Source organism: Populus alba, chromosome 15, assembly GCF_005239225.2.
Source record: "Populus alba chromosome 15, ASM523922v2, whole genome shotgun sequence".
Taxonomy (NCBI): domain Eukaryota; kingdom Viridiplantae; phylum Streptophyta; class Magnoliopsida; order Malpighiales; family Salicaceae; genus Populus; species Populus alba.
In genome coordinates, this window is record NC_133298.1 from 9,721,037 (window position 1) to 9,732,638 (window position 11,602).

The following is an 11,602-nucleotide window of genomic DNA, read 5'->3' on the forward strand; positions in this document are numbered from 1 at the left end:
ATCCGAACTCGACGCAGTTCAAGCAATCGGATTGTACACTTCGGTGATGAAACTTCATTTTATTTTATGGCCGTTTGGGTTTATATAATTTGATGCTTAGGAGATGAAAATTATTGATCTTATCCAATTAATCCCATGTCAAAATATAGATCATAGGCGGCCCTTCAGATTACAACCGCTAATGAGAACAGACATGAATGATAATGTGGTGGAATGTTCTTTTTCTTTTCTTTTTTCAATTCTTATTCACAGCCGCCCTTGTAAATCTCTATCAAAGATTTTTTTTTTTAAAAAAAGAAATGATGTCATCTTTGATGTCTATGAGGAAGGACAGCGAGCATGTAAACAAAGCCACTTCAGGATGTTTGATAGACCAGCCAATCAACTGCTATAATGTCACATCTCATGGTCTTTTATTTTACCTTTCTAACACAGTTCAGTAAAAATTCTGGTAAAATTACATAAAAAAAAGGTAAAAAAAAAGCATGAATACAATCATATTTTTCAAATATTAATTTTATTCATAACCACTATTAAAAATAGATTTGTTTAGTAAAAAATCAAAATACATGTTTCATACAAATTAATTTATTTATATTAAAGTCAACCTAATATTTTATAAAAATTCAATTACTAAGATATATGAATCAAGATTAAATGAACAAGAAATAAAAAAGAGTTAAGCTCATGTGGTAGGAGAGAAATGGGGGAAGAAAACAAAAGGAAAGAAAGAAAAGTTACCGGGGACACATCAAAGCTTTAATTTTTACACATATGGTACTATTAAAAATATTTTGACGAGACAATTTATAATCATATCTTGAAATATCACTAAATAAAATCATAATTGGTTAGAAAATTTTGTTTGTGGTTAATTTGTGGTTAGGATCGTTTAGGGATTCTGTTTAGGGTTGATTTGGGGTTAGGGGTTTTGTTTGGAATTAATTCAGAATTAAAGTTGTTTAGGGGTTAGAATCGTTTTATGATCATCCAAATTATGGTTAGAATCGTCTAGCGACGACCCATTAGTTATTTCCTTTTATTTTCTTCTTTTATTTTTATGTTCTCTCATGTCAGTTTATCTCTTTTCTTTCTAAACTATTCTATCTTGAATTTTGGTTATTAAATCTTTATAAAATTTTGGTTTGATTTTTGCATATATCAATTAATTTACATGAGACAATCATTTGGATTTCTTACTAAACAACTGTTATTTCCAATAACTTCTGTGTACAAAACTGATATTAAAAAACATGATAATATTAAAATTGTTGTATTTCCCTCAAACTTTTCCAACTTATGATATTTTCCCAAAACTTTACACGAACCAAGTCAATTTTTTTTTTTTTTTAAATCCCATATCTGACCTTTAAATATGGACACTTCGTCCCTGTAGTTCCCACCTAGTTCCTTTTGAACTTTTCTCATATTCACTGCTAGTACTACGCTTGCTTTTCTAATTTCTTTAATTCTCTCACTTATTCATGAAGCTCTATATATCATAACCAAATGAATGGCAGGGGATAGTAATATTAGTGGAGTTACAACTTATTAGTAAAAATGTTATTTAAGAAGTCCATGCTCAGTACATGAAATTAAAAAAAAAAAAAAAAGAGCAAAAAATTAAATAAAATGAAGTATTCAAATTGAAACATCAATGTTGCATTTTCAATACAATTTAATTCCTTTAGGAAAGAAGAAATTAAACTTAGTAGCCCTCTGGCTTGTAGGCAATGAAACCAATGCATTGCACTTGACGAAAATTGCCAAAGCCAATGATCCTGATGAAGGAATTAGGGTAAGCTTTAATGGCCTCATCTTTTGGAGATTTTAATATATTATTTTAGATTTTAATTAAAGGAACGGAAGGGTGTGAAATTTATAGAAATTATATTATCCTAGATTTTTATTTATTTTTTTTTTTAACTTGAAACTTGAAAGGAACCTTCGGAATGCAGACACTTAATATGTTGCAGTTCATGGGCTGAAGGGTCCCCTGCCCTGGACCAAACCATTGCATCAGTATTTGTATGAAAATGCATGAATTTAAAGGTGAGATTTCCAGATGTTCCTCATCTTTTTATTAAAATGTTATTTAAAAATAGTAATTTACCTTATAGCTTCTGAGCTAGTTTTCAAAACACTAGGCTTCGTTTCTGGCGATTTAGAGCAAAGATAACCAGCAGTGAGACTGACACCTGACCTCACCTTCAGCTAGACAAACTTCAAAATAAGATCCTCATTCCGCAGGCAGCAAAGCTTATATATTTTACTTGCACCATTTTCCTTCAGTGTAAGGAACGAATATTCAGTCCCAATAACATGAACATGACAGGCACGTATAATGAATTGTTCGAAGGACTTTACAATATGCATTTCAGAGAGAATTTACATTTCTAAGGTTTTGTTGCTTCAGTTCGAAGTAAATACAAAACTGTCCCTTTGTAAGAATCGGAAATGGGAGAAAGTATACAGAACTCATGGAGGGGATAGAAGCCTCGATATATCTATGATTATAAACACTACATATCACTGCAAGTCAGTGAATAATTAAAGACATAAATTAACTTATATGAAGAAATCAATGCATGAAAAGTAGTCTTGATAAACTCAATGAATGGCTTCTAATTTACTGCCACCGCTTTGGAGGCTTGACTAGGTTGGAATTGACAGTTTTCTTAATACCTGAAAGAACCAGTTATGGGAAATTTAAGAGAGAAATTAAAGTATAATCACCGAGGAAAACAATCTGCTCATCCCTGTCTTATTTTACTTACTTGCGGACCCTTTTGGGTTGTCCCTTGACACAGTCACTGTCTTTGATGCGTTTTGCGTTTGGTTTTGTAGGAGTCGAATAGTAGATGCCACTTTACTCCTGCATAATACCAAGTTCTTAAAATCCCATGTCTGCAAATGTATGTATATAACTGAAAACTGAAAGTCCAAAGCTTTACTATTAACGCAAATTATCACTTTCAAAGCCTTGTTGTCCTGTCAAAAAAGCACCTCCCTTTCATTTTGAAAGAAGAACAGATTTTTATAAAATGTATGTGAGATCATGTCAAAAAATCTCGAGGAAACAGGAAAAAACACAAGAAATTCGTCACTCACTTCCGCAATGTCTGTGATAGCCTTGTGCCTTGATTTGTTGTGTCATCAGGTTCCGTTCCCACTGAAAAAACACTCTCAGAAATGTCACTTAATCTATCCTCATAGTCTCCATCTTCAAATCTTAATATCTCAGCATCTGCAAATGACATATCATGACCTGTGTCCCCATCAGAAAGTTTTGATTGCTGGGAACCAGCTTCAGAATGCTTGTCACTGCACTCTGAAATGCTTTCCTGATAAGAAGCAATCTCACTTCCTACGCTTCTCCTGTCTGATGGTTTTCGGGTTCTATGAGGAATAACACCTGAAGAATCATAGCTCGCAGAGGAATCACCATACCTCGCTGAACCAGGATACTCGTTTTTATGATCTTTTGTTAATTGCAACTGCTCAATCTCATCATCTTTTTTTGCAATTGTGTCTTTGAGAGATGCCACCTGCACGATGAATAGAAGATTCAGAAAGCACTAACCACATGTGCTGTGCTGTAATATAAATTCAGCTTCTTAAATTTTTTATTGTCTATTGGTTACATGTACTTGGATGGAAGATGAAATGTTCTGTTTACCTATCAAGTCAGTAATGGGCATAAAGACCTAATCATGCATATATGTTACTCCTGAATGTTCTCGGGAGTTCAAAGTTCTCAGGGCACCTTTGGAGTCAATGTGAGCAGAGAAATAATTAAATCTGTTTAAACTATGTTTCTCATCAGTTAATCAGCAAATTATTTCTTTTCTAAGTTTAGTCCAACTCCAACATGCATCAGTTTCACTTCTACTTATTTTCGTTCTGTGTGGAACTCTTCCCAGATTTCCATTATTTGTTATGAATAAAAATTCTACAATATCAGACTGAGTTTAGGCAGTTCTAAGAGAATGTTGAAACAGCAGAATTACCTAACTATTAGAACTTAAGAGCACCACATGCTGAACGCAAATATTTTTTTAATAAATTCATTACAGCACATAACAAAGTTTTATCATTCACTATTTGTGTTTTATTGCCATTTCATTGATTTTTCAGGTTGAGATGCTGTTAAGACTAAGATATAAATCATAAATCAACAAAAAACAAAGTAAACTGACACTTTTCAAGTCCAACCATGTAGTTTCAGACGACGCAATGACGGTAAATTTTCAGAAAACTCAAGCAGCTACTGGTATTATTAATTCACAAACTGTCTTGTGTGTCCTTCCATTCTGTTTTTTAACCTTGGTGAACTATTTGTAGATTTAAGTGAACATAACTGAATCCATTGAGTTCCAGCCAGAAATATGATCTGATGAAGGATGGTATTGTATATAACACCAGAAACAAACCTGGTCCATTAATTCCCTAACATCTCTGCCCTCTTTGCTGCTTCGAGCTGCACCTAGCTCAACTCCAGAGACCCTCTCTGCAAACTTCAGAGTGCTTACAGTTTCAGAATATGAACTAACATCAGGGTTGAGCTGTACAAACATAAGCGTCTTTGCTTGACCTCCTGTAATGTGAAAGGTAAGAAAATATACATCCATATTAAGTCTAAAAGTAGGTTACCACAAGCTTTCAAGAAAGGTCACCAGCATGTTGAACTAGGGAATAACTCGAGGAAGGTTAAGACAAGAAGGGAACACCAAAAAACAGTACCTAAAGAGCTTTGAAGTAGTTGAGTGAGCTTGCTGTTTCTATATGGTACATGGGAGTTCTTTTGTGCAAGAGCGAAAATGACATCCCCGAGGGCAGATAACGATTTATTTATATGTTGTGCTTCCCTAAGTCTATCTCCAGTTGCCTCAGAGCGATCGACCCTTTCGCTCCCTGCTAGATCCACCAAATGAAGATTACCATGTAAAGCAGTACCAGAATGCGAATCCTTTCCACGAACATGGATGCTGACAACACTGTGTGCACAGATAAAAATCAAAATCACAACTAAATTTGAGACAAATGTAATATGGAAGTAAAGATAAAACAAAGATTGATTGTAAGTACCTATGAGAGCGGCTACTTCTTTCATTCATGGCAGTGGCTCCAACAGCTCTGTTTTTTAGTCCAACATCTATTAAGTCTAACACGTCTGAAGTTGATGTAACAGGATGCATGCTAGCATCTGGTACGGCCAAACCATTGGGTTGGACAGTAGAAACAATCCCGAGTGTGTGCAAATCAAGGGAAACAAAATATTTGAGAGTATTGTAGTGTACTCTTCATTCGAAAAGTACACATTATAGAAAGAAATAGGTTGAAAATTCAGCATTTCTCTTAAAAAAAACAATAATATGAATCCTAAATTAAATCTGAAATTTGTAAAGGATATTTTTTCTGAGAACCATCACTCAATAGTAAATCACGCACTCGTTCGTTATATATTTCAACCATCTGAACCTGAATCTCATATGTAAGGGAGTCTCTTCTATTCTGAGAAATTCTGAATAGGTCATTTAGAGCCCGATAATTAACCCCCCAATCCTCTTCAGATGCTCCATTAGGACCTGTCTGCAACAGTAAGTCAAGTTGAGTTAGAATTGCCTGAAAACTTTATTGCATCAAATGAGACCAAACACGATGATACACACGTCAATAACCCATACCATTGTGTAAGTTTTTCCCGAACCAGTTTGTCCATAAGCAAATATACACACGCTGTATCCATCCAGGACAGAGCGTATCAACGGTTGAGTGTCTGAATATACCTCAGCTGCCAATATCCAGAGCAGATAGCAGGTTAGAGATCGCAAGAACTTTCTTCCATGGTCATGGCAGTAGAATGTAAAAGCACAAAAACAATATAGCATGCTCATGTAAGCCCTATCCACATTGAAAAAGATGAAGAGATGAAAACCTTGAGTAGAATCTGGACCGAAGACCTTATTGAACTTAAAATTGCGGCGTCTATCTTTCCCTTGTTTGGAGGGATTCACAACTGCTAACTCTCCGTGTTCACCTATATATTCTACCGTTGAATGTTTTTCACCATGCCCAGGAAGAAATGGCCTTATCCGGCAATAAACTCTGATGTTTCCTGCAAAACAAAATGGAAGAATTACACGTTAAAAGACTGAACCAACGTATAAACCTGGTACAGCAAAGGCTAGCAGCGGCACCTTTTAGTTCCTGAAGCTCATTAAACATCCTCCTATTTTCAGCAAGGACTGTATGATAATCCCCAGTTGCATCAATTAATGCTTTTAACTTTACTCCTGAGCAAGATCAGAATTATATATTATAAAACTTGCCATCACTAATTGCATAAATTGACAAACTGTACTAATAACCAAACAAACCTAGGCCATTGAATTCCTCCAAGTAGCTTTGTTGTACTTCTAAAATTTCATGCTTGATGGACTTAGAGGACAACCTCAGTTCCTAAACGTTTTCATAGATTCGGTCAGATTCGTGATACAAAATGATGCAAGGCTAAAAGACTACCTAGTTATATTATACCTTCAGTGCACCAAATTGGAGCTCAACAAAGCTCTTAAAGATGTGTTCTTTCTTGTTGAACATCTTAGATTTTGACTGAGAATATGCCTCAAGCACTCTCACTTGGTTCCTCGAATCTCCCAAGTGGATTTCAAGCTCTTTTAATCTCCCCTCAAGGCCACCTTTAGCAGCCTTAGCTTCTGTTTCCATTTGCAAGCGATGTAGTTCATGTGTCTGTTTCACTAATTCTAATTCTTGTTTCAAGGCTGAAAGTTCAAGATCTCTTTGCTCCTGCTCTTTGGTCAACTTAGCAACATGGTGCACTCCAATTTTCTTCTCTTCTTCCATTTTGGACTTCTCAATCTGTAATGAGAGAAAACAAATCCCATTATATGAATATTAAGAAGAACATCCACACAACAAGTACAAGAAAATGATTCTTTTCTTTCTTTTTTGTATAGTAAAATGTACCCATTCTAATACTTACTAAACTAGCCAGAAGAAATAAAAGAAAAACTGAAACAAACCACAAATAGAATATATTTATGTAGTCTGGCTAACAGCTCAGAGGAGTCCGCTAAAAGAGAACTACGCAAAAGAGATTGACATTTGTCAGGACACACGAATCCACCAGAAATTGTATGCAGAACATAAGGAACAACTATCAGTAGTATGTGAGAAGACAGCAAAAGAATAATTCCGGAAAGAGTGACAAATACAAGTAGTTCAATGAGCAAGTTATGGAGTAAATAACTTGAGAATTGTTTTTTCTTGTCTCTGAAACATACCTTAATTTGTTGAAGCTGGTCCATAACAACCTGCAAAAATATTAATATAAGAAAAAAAGGTGTATTTTGGAAAGGTTTGTACCAGTCTAGTCTTAAATAAGTTTTCCATACCCCCCTCTCTTCACCAGTCCCAGAAGCCAGGGCTTCAAGTACTCTGATTCTTGACTGGTACTTCTCCTCACGAACCTTAAATAGATTGTTTTGCTGAAGGGAGAGAAGCATTAAGGTATTGCCATTGGTACAGTCAATCATGGAGAAACAATTCAATTTTTTTTTTTTTAAGAAAAAAGGCAAAATGATTCTTACTGTTCTTAAGTGTTCTGCTTGAGTTGAAATACGGCGTTCAATCTCTAGTACAACCTTTCTCAACAGACAAGCCACACGCTGAGAAACAAAATAAATGTTAACCATACCTATAAACTATTCAAGTGTATGTATGCATGCATGCATGCACGCATAGTAGTTGCAGAAATACATAGATACAGAAACATATTTAATGTACTTAATGTTACCCCTATTACGTACATGTGGTATCTCGTCACTCTTTCTTTCAATGCTCTCATCCAATATTCCATTCACAACACTCAAAAGTGACTGAGTTGGTGCGTTCTGCAAACAAGATGTTGAAATGTTACTGACAAGGGCTCAGAATGAAAACGTCACTAAGAAAACTGTAACATGAGAAAACATGAATGTTCATCAAATAACACAAATGAAAACTTACATCCAAACTATTTGATTTCAACATTTCAGAGATTTTTGCAGCAGAAAGATCTGAATAGCAGCCTTGTTTCAGTTGAAACATCTCATGGAACTTATGTACAACATGGGGCATGGACGCAGCTGATGGCTCTGTTGAATATGAGAAAAACGTTAAAGATGCTTTTAAATTTCAAAAACAGCATGTTAGACTTTAATAGACTTGAAAGTACAATTTATCTGCATTTTAGTCATACATGCATTAGAGGAAAATATGAAAACTCTTCATGCGCAGCCTCTTAAGCCAATCAAGTGCGCATATGAAAACCGTATACTTGTATCACGGGAGAGAGGAAGCCATACCTGTCATAACAGGACTACGCAAGGCTTGTTGAATTTTTGACTCTGTAGAAAACTTTCGCTTTTCTTCCCGAAATGTTGAAGAAGAAAGGCCATTGGAAGATGCATCCCCATGAGGGCTGCCATATTTGATCCCACCAGTGGGAGAAACAACTCCCATATATGCGAATTGTGCTCGAAGTGTTGAAAGGCAATCCATAACGTTCTTCATAGATCCCTGCAGATTTGAAACACAGCAGATGGATACAGAGAGAGAGAGATAGACGCCAGAAGAATAATAAATCCTTCAAGTGCACAGACCAAGAAGTGGTAAAGACTAGCTCTAGTTGACAGCATTATCATTGTTCAAAGTCGAAACAAAGTGTATGAAGCTGGCAAAATCATGATTTTTTTGGTAGATGGAAAGCATACCTATAAACTTGCTTCTTACTTAGCATTCAAATGTTCATATGCATAACATTAATCTATGGGGGGAACAATAGAGCAGACAAACATTGGATTACCTTCTCCAGGTCCGACGGTTCGAACTTGAGAATCCCCATTTCATCCATACTTGCCAGAAACTGCTTAACATTTTCAGAGCTAGAACTACCAGCCTGAAATAGAAATGCACTATCAAATCAACTAGGCAAATGCTAAATCATCCACTCATAAGTAACTCGACCATAAATAGCAGAACAAATAAGCAACCTTGTATGCATAACCAGGTCTAAGCTTATTTAAAAGCTGTAGTAGAACAGTGCCATCGATCAAGCAGGCTCTCAACTCTTCGGATGAAGCTTTTACTGGCAAATTTAAACTAGGAACAATACTATTCATCCACTCCACCAATACGGCTCGCTTATTGGCTGGAGATAGGGCAAAAAGAGAAGAAGACATTCAGTTCAAAGGAAAAAAACAACTGCAGTTAAAAGGAAAGTAAGTTTTTTCTTACCTTCAATGTCATTGTTACGAATTACAGTTGGTTCAAAAACACCGGAACTGACAGATACCTTTGAGCTATTGGCTCTCCCATTTTGTACCATGGGGTGATCCGAAGCTGACTTCATTGCTTACCTTTGAAGTCAATTATGAAAGCATGGCATATGCACAATTCCTCACAATTTTCCAGAGCAGTCCTGAGAAGTTTTTAAGAGCAACCATCACGAGACTGATGAATCATGCAAAAATCCCCCTTTAACCAAGAAAAGCGAACAGGGTGTTTCATATGATTTCACTATAAGAACAAACATAACCAGGCACTAGATACTGCATGATTGCAGAAATTATTTCCACATTCACGACTCATTTCAGCATTAAGGTGAACAATGGGAAAGTTAAAAGAAGAGAGCAAGCATCAGATAATTAAAACCATAGTCTAAGACCAGGAAGATTGGTTACCAGAAAACTTCACAGAAACTGAAGAATTTGCAACAAAATGCAGATACCAAATTCATGCAATATGAGCTAGAATCACCATCCCCATTGGAAATAGCAAAACAGGATTTCTACCAATAATGAGCAGAAGGAAAAAAAAGAAACAGAAAGGAAATAAACCGAGTTACTATATATATATATACATATACGCACACACTTGTACAATGGATGAACTAAGAGATCATAATTTTAAAGGAACCCAGATGACAATTACCAAAACTAAAACAAACAACACAATGCTGGTACATTCTAGACAATGCGATCATCAAATAAATAAATATCAAAATAAAAAACAAAACGGATTCAAATCAATAAAAAAAAAAAAAGAGAGAAGAAAAAGGGAGCCACCTGAGAGAAAGACGTGGAACTAAGCAATACACACGTCGTTTTAAGGTCAAACAGAAAGAAGACATGCATATAACTCGGTCATGTCATTTGAGAAGGTGTTGTTATTAAACTAGACAACAAGAACACAACACAGGTATTGGATTCACCTTAGACTTCCATTTTAAAAGGAAAAGTCAAACTCTGCTTTCCTTTTCTTTTTTATTATGATTTTGTTTGGTATTCCGTGAAAATGAAAGAGAAAGAGCGTAAGAAGAGGAGTGTAACTCTCCTTTAGGCCTTGCCCTTTTCTTTTCTGTGTGGTGATCATTGAAATGTGGAGAGTCGCCTTTTATGTTCCACGCCTCTTAAGTGTCCCAGTTAATTCTGGTTTGTTTGGAGATTATGTTGTGACAACGATGTTACTTGCCAGCCCTTGCCATCATTGAAAGTAGGGCGAGGCAAAAATAAAAATAAAAATAAAAAAAAAACCTCAAAAACAGAATAAATTGATAATTAAATGAAAAAACCAAGTTGAGAAAAATAACTGAATTAAGGGATTTAAAAATAATAAAAAAATCTAGTCTGGATCAATTTTAATTTTAAAAATCAAATATCGATTGAACTGGATTACACCAAACCTTTATCCGCTGTATTATTGTTTTGATGTTATATTCTTATTTTTCATTATCAAATCCAGAGGTCAGCATTTATATAAAAAAAAATATTTTTATTTCAATGTAGAGAGCGTTTTTTTTTATAAATAGTTTTAGTTAACAATCAAGTTGATCCAATGATACTTACATTCTAATAAAATAACCTAAATTTCCAAATCTATCTCAATTTAGAACAAATCTTGTTAATTTATTTGGTATATTTTTTCATTATTTTTTGTTGTTTGGATATTCTCTTCATTTATTTAAAAAATAATAATTTGCTTATAAGGAAATTCAAGAAGATTTAATGGAAAAACGGTCCCATGTATTTGTATCAATTCGATAAATTAGCATGTATGAAAAAAATTTGTTAATGTTTGCAAAACTTTCAATTTGACATAATCAGCTTAAATTGCACTAAATTGCAAGTTGATTACCAATTGTAAGAGATGTTTAAGAAATAAATAGATAAGTTTTCTTTACAATCCAGCTTTCCAAAATATCTGAGGATTAAAAAAAAATTAATGGCTGAGATTTTTTTCATATTTTTATTCTCTTATAGTTTTTCAAAAAAGAAAATTTCTAATAATTTTCTATTTCTTTTATTGTTTTTAAAAAAAGATTAATCTTTTCAACATTAATAAAACTTTTATTTCTTGAACATTTTTTTTTTTAAAAAAATAATGGCTAAGATTTTTCTTTTTATTTTTTTTTTAAATATCAAAAGTTTTTATTCCTAAACATTTTCAAGAGTTTAATTTTTAAAAATATTTATTTATTTCATTAAAATTTTAAAAGACTGGAAGTTTTTATATTTCTTAAAAAAATTGAAATTTCACT

The 11,602-nt window shown here is 34.2% G+C and overlaps 1 protein-coding gene across 1 annotated transcript; it reads right to left on the minus strand.

Moving 5' to 3' along the window:
• Nucleotides 1-2,395: 2,395 nt before the first annotated feature.
• LOC118037342 (kinesin-like protein KIN-14C) lies at nt 2,396-9,415 on the minus strand. The gene is made up of 21 exons (XM_073404732.1): nt 9,301-9,415; nt 9,057-9,214; nt 8,870-8,962; nt 8,388-8,583; nt 8,032-8,159; nt 7,833-7,916; nt 7,614-7,691; nt 7,419-7,511; nt 7,308-7,337; nt 6,541-6,882; nt 6,381-6,462; nt 6,201-6,296; nt 5,939-6,118; nt 5,688-5,794; nt 5,405-5,592; nt 5,089-5,214; nt 4,744-4,997; nt 4,434-4,597; nt 3,112-3,548; nt 2,778-2,875; nt 2,396-2,685 (listed from the first exon to the last, which is right to left on the minus strand). The coding sequence occupies exons 1-21, from the start codon at nt 9,413-9,415 to the stop codon at nt 2,630-2,632; spliced, it is 3,105 nt and encodes a 1,034-aa protein (XP_073260833.1). The 3' UTR covers nt 2,396-2,629.
• Between the last annotated feature and the right edge of the window lie 2,187 nt (nt 9,416-11,602).